The following is an 8,509-nucleotide window of genomic DNA, read 5'->3' on the forward strand; positions in this document are numbered from 1 at the left end:
ACTGATCATAAATCAACTAAGAAATCAGTTTCAGCCCAAACCAAAACAAAACCGATTATAAACCAATTTAAACTTTTGCTGGCCATTCCGAACCAGCTTAGGATTTGAAACCGGAAATTCATTAGTTAGCTAATCATTTATTTAGTTAACAGCTTCCAGTTTAAACAATGACACAATATCCCTTTTTATATTATTGAAGCACGGGATTGTTGTGGTTTTGTTAAGAATGGGAGACGGAGGTGGAGATTGGGAGATCCATCTACGAACACTATCTTCGAGTGCCCGAGACTCCAATTTCTCCAACGATCCTGCTTCAGATTCATCTCTACTTCATTCCGTACTTATTATTATTATTATTATTTCTGGACTGGTTTTTATTAGTATAATAATATGATTGATTGCAGGTTCGGAAGCTAATTGAGCTGTGTAAAAGTGAAAACTCTGAGAATTTGATCGCTAGGGTTTATCCTCAGCTCAATAAGATCTTCCAACGCTCCGTTTCGCACTCTCGCTCCTCTTCCGGACTTCTCTTATTGGTAATTGCTAAATAATAATAAATTACCTGAAACTTTCTTTCTTTCTTTCTCGGAGTTTTTTTTTTTTTTTTGCTTCAGGCTATTCTTCAGTTTTTCATTGATTATGGCGAATTCGTTCTGCATGATGCTGATCCTACTTTACGAACCTTCTTCCGTACATGCTTGAGCCGGTTACTCACTACACAACCAATTTAAATCTGAAATTTGAAATCGCAATTAGATCAATCTGTTTTTTTTATATTGAATGAATACAGTGAGTTTGCAGATCCTGTTGTTGCAGAAGCAACCCTAGACTTTTTGAACTTGAACAAGAGGAAAATATTACTTACATTTCCTACTTTACTTCCTCAGGTATGGTTTCTGGAATCATAAAAAACTAAACAGCATTATTTCAAGTACACATTTATGTAATTAATAAATTGTAGATAAAAATCTATTTCAAGTTTATTATTTAATGTGCACTTTCAGTTTTATCCATTGATGCTTAAGTTGATTGCATGGAATGGGGACAAGTAAGTGCTTCCTTTGTTTTGCTCTTATTTCTATACGCAAAAACTTGTAAATTACATAAATTACGCTAGGCCTGTAAACCAAAATCATTTAGTAAATGAACACATGTCTTGTTCGTTCTATTAATTTCCTTTACGTTTGTTCGTTGGTATCTTTAATACCTTTTTAAACCCAACACATTGTTCTTCACATTACTTTTAACTAGTTTTAACTCTACTGTAGCACTATGTTTGTTCAGTTATGTTCGTTTGTTTATTTTGTTAACCAACAAACATAAACCCACACGAACAAGAATACTATGTTTGTTTAATTGTTCGTGTTCGATTGTTTACTCGGTTAAAGTTAAAAAAACGAACTGGAACATGCTCATTTCCTCTTCGTTCGGTTTCGTTTACAATCCTACATTCTGTTAATAACACATGTTTTTTTTTCTCTCACCCAGATTAGAAAAACCGTTCCTGAAAGTGTTTCCAGGCTTAATGTCGCCGGGGTCATTTCTTCCTCTATTCATATCACTTGTAGACTTACCAGGCAAGATCCATATATATGATTAGTTAAAACTAGTTATTAAATATTAGTTATGCAATTCGATGTTAACATTTTTTTAGAAAAATCTTAATTAGTGCTGACTGTTGCACTGGAAAAGGTGGAAAAGAGTTCTGGGCCACTAATTGGTAGCAGCATAGCTACAATCCAGAAGAGTGCAGCTCCAGAGGTACGGTGTGGAACTTTTGTGTTTGTGATTGTGTGTGCATCTCCATATGTTAAACTAATGGCGGTTCTTCATTTATTCTTGATACAGATGCTATTGGCCCTCATGGATGAAGCATATACTGGTTCAACCATAGGGGATGGAGGTGCGGATTCTGAATCTGAGGATAGTAACTCAATCACTACGGATCCACTGTTTCTTGAACTTCTTAAAGATGAAAATGATGGCCTTGCGGTATGGTATTATTATGCCCAACGGGTAATTTAACCCGTTTATGTGAAACGGGTCTATTTTTATGCCCAACGGGTTAGTTTGGAAAACAAAGTTTCATCATGCTAGTCAAATCGGTTGAAAGTCTCCTAGAATGTTATAAAAAAAGATCTATAACTGAAAAAAACGAACCGAGATAACCAACCCCAAACAAAAACCAACGGTTTGGTGTTATGTTTTCGTAAAAACCGAACTTTCGATTTGGTTTTGCTTGTAATTGGAACCGAAAAAACCGAATCAAACGGGACTCATGAATATTCAAATTTTAAGTATTTTATAAGAATTTTAAAAAAAAGTGTAACCTAAATATTTTAGCCAAAGTGTATAATAATCTTTTAAATATTTAAGAAAAAAAATTTAGGCCCAAATTCGTTATATTGAGTCTTTTCCGTCCCAAAATTTTCAAGCGCAAATGGTAACCGAAACCAAACTGAACAGTTTTCAAAAACTCAAAACCGAATTTTTGGTTTGAGCTCAAATCCGATGCAAACCGGCCCATGCAGACCTTATTCAAATGTTTTCACATCCCAGAAATATACTTATTAAAACATTATACATATTATTTTAATAGTATACCTTTTGTAATACATTATTTTTTAATTTTTAGAAAGTGGGACATAATATTGACGGGTTCAATAATATCCGACCCGAGCTCTTTTCACTTGTGTTAAAAATGAACTATTTTGACAAATGACATTAAAAATTAAAATGGTGCAAAAATTTTGATTTTTCCTTTTATTTACAGCAACATCATTGGACTTCTCCCGGAATGGAAGCTGCATTGCAGGCAGCAATTTCTGGTCCATCTGATAGACTAAAACAAGCACTCAAAATGGCACCTCGGCTTCTTGATGTGTATTTTTCAATAGCATTGCATGATGTCAATCAGTGTATGCCATCTATATTTTGATATAAAACTTAAGCATAAGTTTATATCCGATCATTTATTTTTAAAAAGTTTGATATACTTGCAGCTTTGAAATGTGCCTTAATCCCCATGGTTCTTGACAGAAACTCTAAGCTATTTCCTGACAAAATCTTCTCCTATGAGGTAAGTAAATTCACTCAAAACAGATATCTGAAATGATCTGCTTTGTAAAATTAATGTCATAACGTTCACCATCAATTTAATTGCATAATAATAACTAATTTATTATTAATTTGTTAATATAGGTACGAAAGAGGCTTCTAAATTTCATATTGGCTGCATTTCATCAATCCCCAGAGTTTGTTGCAATCCTCAAGGTATTCTTTCTAAGGATTAATCTTTGACATTACTATTATAATTCTTGTGTCTATGAGAGTCCACTAAGGAAAACTATGGGGCCCGTTAATACACGTAGGGGTGCACGTGAAACCGAAACAAACCGACCTGTACCTGAAGATCCAAAATAACCAAACCCCAAAACAAAACTGATGGTTTGGTTTTATGTTTTTGTAAAAACCGAATTTTCGTTTCAGTTTCCGTTTTGCACACAATTAAACCAAAAAAAATCTAACTGAATGCAATTTATTAGAAAAAAAAGATTTAGGCCCAATATATTGTTTTGGGCTAAAATTTTCAACCCAAAATGGTAAAATCAAAACCAAACGGTTTTCAGAAACTCAAAAATTGAATTTCGGTTTTTTTGCTCTTTTTGAGTCCAAAATCGACCAATGCACTCCCCTAAATACATGTGGCATTCAAGTGGTTAAGACAGAAACCAGTGGAAGCTGGATTCAAAGTTTCAAACATAAGACCTGCGGAATTACAGGCTTACCATTGCACCACCCTTGAAGTTTCATTGCTACCATAATCATGGAAAGTACATACAGAAAAGCAAATATTAAGTATCAAAAGATACCTTTTTCTGTCTAAAGAATATTAATTAAATATAAGTCTGTTTAAATGCACCTTGTCAATGCTACTTCTGCAGAAGCCAATAGTAGACAGACTTGGAGAAGCTTATGACAGTCCAGAAAAGGTTAGTTTTAAGTGACTACCAACTTGTTGAATAATTTTTCACCGTTTAACCCCCCCCCCCCCCCCCAATTTGACTACATGGCAGACGGAGTTGGCGTTACAATTATGCTGGGCAATTGGGGAGCATGGAGGGGGCGGTGCTTCTCACAAAGATGCAGCTCGTGAACTTTTTGAGAGTCTAGAACTTCTTCTTTATGAAAATCTTTCTTCAAGGTATGTTACATGTATTTCTTTTAGTTAAACGATCCGAGATCGAGCTCAGGCGAAATCGCTCGACTCGGCTGTACTCATTACAACCCTAAAATGATTAATTAATTTGTTTGAAGTATGATACTAAGAAATGAATAAAGTAAATAACTTAATTAAACAAACACAAATAAATCAATTATAAAAAGTATATGTTATAAAAATTATAAGTCGAGTAATTAATCAATACAATTTTTAGAAGTTATATAAAATAAAATACCGACACCGAAAACGAGTGAAAGTGTAAACTGAATTACCGTATGAATTTTGCGGGTACCAGTATTATTATTGAAATCCAAGTTAACAGAATTTTTAACACCAATTAGTTGGAAGGACATAACATGTACAACTTTTCAAACAAAGGATGTTTTCTTTTAGTTGCAAGGGCAAAAAATTCATTTTGTAAAAGTTAACATTTTGCCGGTTTCGGTTCGTATCCTAAAAGTATCCAAATTGTGAATTAGTTTTCGGTTTGATTATCAGTTCCACAAATTTTGCTTATTCGGATAAGCGAACTGTATTCCATCAAATGAATAATCGATTTAATTCTATAACCGAACCGAATAAACCGGTTTAATCAGTTGAATTCGGGTCGGTTAGACATATTTCTAACTAGGCTAGGTGATAAGGCCATGGGGGTATACTCTAACCTATACATAGGTTAAAGTGACATGGCACTTTAAAGATGGATTAAACCACTCCCCACTTGTGTTAAGTGTGTTAAAATGACCCATGGGTTATGCTTTTAAAGGGTTAAAAAGAACAATATGCATTAATTATGTATTAGATACTAATTGATTTGTTATATTAATTATGTGTTAAATGGGGGTTAAACCATTTCCTTTGGATGACATAGAGTGAAAGAGAAAAAAATGAGTGATGTGGAACTTATGTGGAGTTAAAATGGGTTAGAGTATACCCCATGGCCTAAGATCCCAAATCTTGGTCAAAGATGTTATTGAAAAAGGGGGAAAGTGAGTAAATGAGATGCTGAAGATTAGGGCCGGTTATTATTCTTTTAGCTTAATTTTAGGGTCGGTTATTATTATGTTGATGCTTATTTATATTATTTGTTCTAGGTTTAGGGAGTCAATGTTTATGTTTATGAATTTACTTGGTTAAAATCCTTGTAATGGAGATCTAATCCTTCTCGAATAGGATTAATGGGAGAATAGCCCATCTCGAATCGGGCCAACTATCCTTTAGTTTCCTGTTTAAGTTTTGAGTTTTTATCATTTGGTTCCATTGCCGGGAAACGAAGTGAAGATGGTTCAAACCCGGAATAGCCCATCTCGAATCGGGCCAACTATCCTTTAGTTTCCTGTTTAAGTTTTGAGTTTTTATCATTTGGTTCCATTGCCGGGAAACGAAGTGAAGATGGTTCAAACCCGGAATAGTCACATCAAAATGGGAGGTTCAACACCTGATTCGATTGCTGTCCAGTTAGCAGAAATTGCATCAAGATTAGATGCTGTTTTTGGAACCTTGAAAGACGATGTTGAAGCAATCAAGGCACGGATGTACAAAACACCCTACGGGTGCTACAAATATGAAGCCATTCCCATAAAGTCAGAAGTGGCGGCTGCTGGTAACCATGATCGCCTTCACAAGGGGGACCATATCGGATCCGACATGGATATGGAAGTTGGGGGGATTAGTCTGACGGGTGGTAAGGTGATGGAAGATCGCTGTAATTGTGAAAAAACATATGAGGACCAGAAGAATGCGGTGAAGAACATAAAGAAGGCGCTAACTAATGAAGAACCGAAGGTTGATGTGCTTATCCAGAAACCTAGGACCGCGCATAAAGCTGCTAGCCTTGCCATAGAGTATGAGTCCAAGATAGGTTCATCTAACCCCAATAGATGTCTTACATGGAGCCCAAGTCCAAAACCTATCTTAGACCACAATAAAAATGTCGCTCAACTTGTTACCCAAAATCCTGCGTTTAAGCTTATGGAAATCTTTGAAGGGCAAGCCGAACCACTCTACACCAACAAGGGAACAGAAGAGCAGAAGGATTCAACAGTGGTAGATTTGGGTTATTGGTTCGATATGGGTCTAAACTCAACCACGACTGTTAAAGTTCGTGATTTATGGATGCATACGGCTCGAAGGTTAATGGAGGAATCGGTAACCATAGAATGGCTTATTGCCTGGACAACAATAACTTCTCTTCTCGACTTGAGGATAAGTGTCTCTAGGCCGGAAGTATTGATAAGATCCCAAATCTTGGTCAAAGATGTTATTGAAAAAGGGGGAAAGTGAGTAAATGAGATGCTGAAGATTAGGGCCGGTTATTATTCTTTTAGCTTATATTTAGGGTCGGTTATTATTATGTTGATGCTTATTTATATTATTTGTTCTAGGTTTAGGGAGTCAATGTTTATGTTTATGAATTTACTTGGTTAAAATCCTTGTAATGGAGATATAATCCTTCTCGAATAGGATTAATTGGAGAATAGCCCATCTCGAATCGGGCCAACTATCCTTTAGTTTCCTGTTTAAGTTTTGGGTTTTATCACTAGGTTTCCAGTTAGGGCCAAGAAAATTTTAAAACCGAATAAACCGACATTCGAAAGGATGAACACCCGTAACAGAATTGCTAACACCAATTAGTGAATAAGACGTAATTTTTTGTTTTTTTGTTTTGCAGTTAGTGAATAGGTCGTAATGTGTACAACTTTTTAATAATGTTTTTTTTTTTTTTTTTTTTTGCAATTACCTTTGTTTAAATTCAGCCTGCAAATTGGTATATACCAAAAGGACAAAACCGTAATTTACTTAATATGTATTATATTCTTTCTATTGGAAGCCGTCTAGGTGTAGGAGATTCTGTTCTCGGCTCAAGTAGCACAACCGTTAGAAGATCATCACAGTCTCGGTTACTCTGCTTCGTTGTGACCGCAATAGCCAAAATTGCAACCCACCATCGTGAACTACTACCCCAGGCCCGCGTGTCACTGGGCAAGGTCAGTTTAGTCATTTCACTTTTCAGACTGCAGGTGTGGCCAAAACACAAACTTGACATAAGTTATAATTAATGTGACTATAGGTCGCTCATTCACGAATCTCTGATGCAAGAGTGTGGAAACGGGCTCGTGATTATTTGGGGTTAATGAACGAACCCGCAATTTGTTTGTCTGTACTGGGCCCATCGGGCCCGTCAAGTGGGTCCTTACAGAAGCCCGGCACTATCAACTGGAGCGAGGGTAAAACGAAGATAATTGCTAATATCCCTTTTTATATTTTGGGTGGACAAGAAGGTAAGTTTGACTTTTTGATGTCAGCATTGACATGAATGTGTTGCTTTGTTTGTAAATTGTGGTTGTTTTGATTATGTTGAATTGTTGCAGGCCCCCTCATCATGATTTCTCTTTGATGGACATTCTTCCTGCAAGTAATAAGATACCTGGATAGTCTTGTAGGAATATTTCCGGGACGTTTTTCACGAGTGTTGCATCATATTCTTCGATTGTTTAGTGCTATTTTCTAAACTTTTTGGCTGCTCTGTCTAGTTTGGCACGCGGACAAAGAAATTTGACTTTCATTTTAGTATTTTGGAAATAATGAAATTATTTGTAAATAGTAGTTATAGTACTCTCTGGTCAATTCTATCACCAATCCTAACTAGCAATTAGCCTGCTAGATTAAACCATCATTGAAATAAGGACATGGCTAAACATCAGACTTTGTATACATATGATACTTGGTCAATTGGGCGGCATGAGTGGTGACTGGCGTCTTTAAAAGCGAGCGGAAATGGATAGGATTCCGACATGGTGCTTTTTCGGATGAATGCAATCACATAAACTAGTATCTTTAACTGTGCGCTTGTCAGCGCGTTGTAACGTTAGATAATACATATCTTTTTTCCCATGTTTTCATCGTACAAAATGTCAGCATTTCAGTCAACGATCAAGCTGTTTTTCATCTGGATTCTTTTGGTTATTTTATTCTATTCATCAACTTGAAAATGCAATTTCAAGCAGTCTAGAAGGCTGAAGGTGTCTGTAAGTTGCCTGCTGCCATTTACCTATTTGTTTATAACTTTCTTATTGAAATTTGTTTAAAGTATGTGATTGCCAAATAAATAAGCTAACAGTTATTAATAGTTAAGTTTCTGTTGCAATTTGGAGCGTACGATCCATGAGTGAGTTTGCCTAATACCCACAACAAAGTTATGCTAAAAATATGGTCTGACCATTAAAATAGTGGTCGCATCAAAGGCGAAGCTTATAAATGTAGCTGCTCATACTTCACAAAATCAAA

The 8,509-nt window shown here is 35.8% G+C and overlaps 1 protein-coding gene across 1 annotated transcript; it reads left to right on the forward strand.

Annotated features, from left to right (window-relative positions):
* Positions 1 to 212: 212 nt before the first annotated feature.
* LOC143615924 (uncharacterized) lies at positions 213 to 7,619 on the forward strand. The gene is made up of 16 exons (XM_077088915.1): positions 213 to 337; positions 405 to 536; positions 615 to 706; positions 791 to 887; positions 1,005 to 1,048; positions 1,489 to 1,577; positions 1,670 to 1,761; positions 1,849 to 1,992; positions 2,774 to 2,918; positions 3,003 to 3,079; positions 3,202 to 3,273; positions 3,945 to 3,992; positions 4,077 to 4,204; positions 7,053 to 7,209; positions 7,293 to 7,503; positions 7,594 to 7,619. The coding sequence occupies exons 1-16, from the start codon at positions 227 to 229 to the stop codon at positions 7,617 to 7,619; spliced, it is 1,665 nt and encodes a 554-aa protein (XP_076945030.1). The 5' UTR covers positions 213 to 226.
* The last annotated feature ends 890 nt before the right edge of the window (positions 7,620 to 8,509 follow it).

This window comes from Bidens hawaiensis, unplaced genomic scaffold (genome assembly GCF_021521415.1).
Source record: "Bidens hawaiensis isolate Kalapana, Puna unplaced genomic scaffold, B.hawaiensis_p1.1 tig00044834_1, whole genome shotgun sequence".
Classification (NCBI taxonomy): Eukaryota; Viridiplantae; Streptophyta; class Magnoliopsida; order Asterales; family Asteraceae; genus Bidens; species Bidens hawaiensis.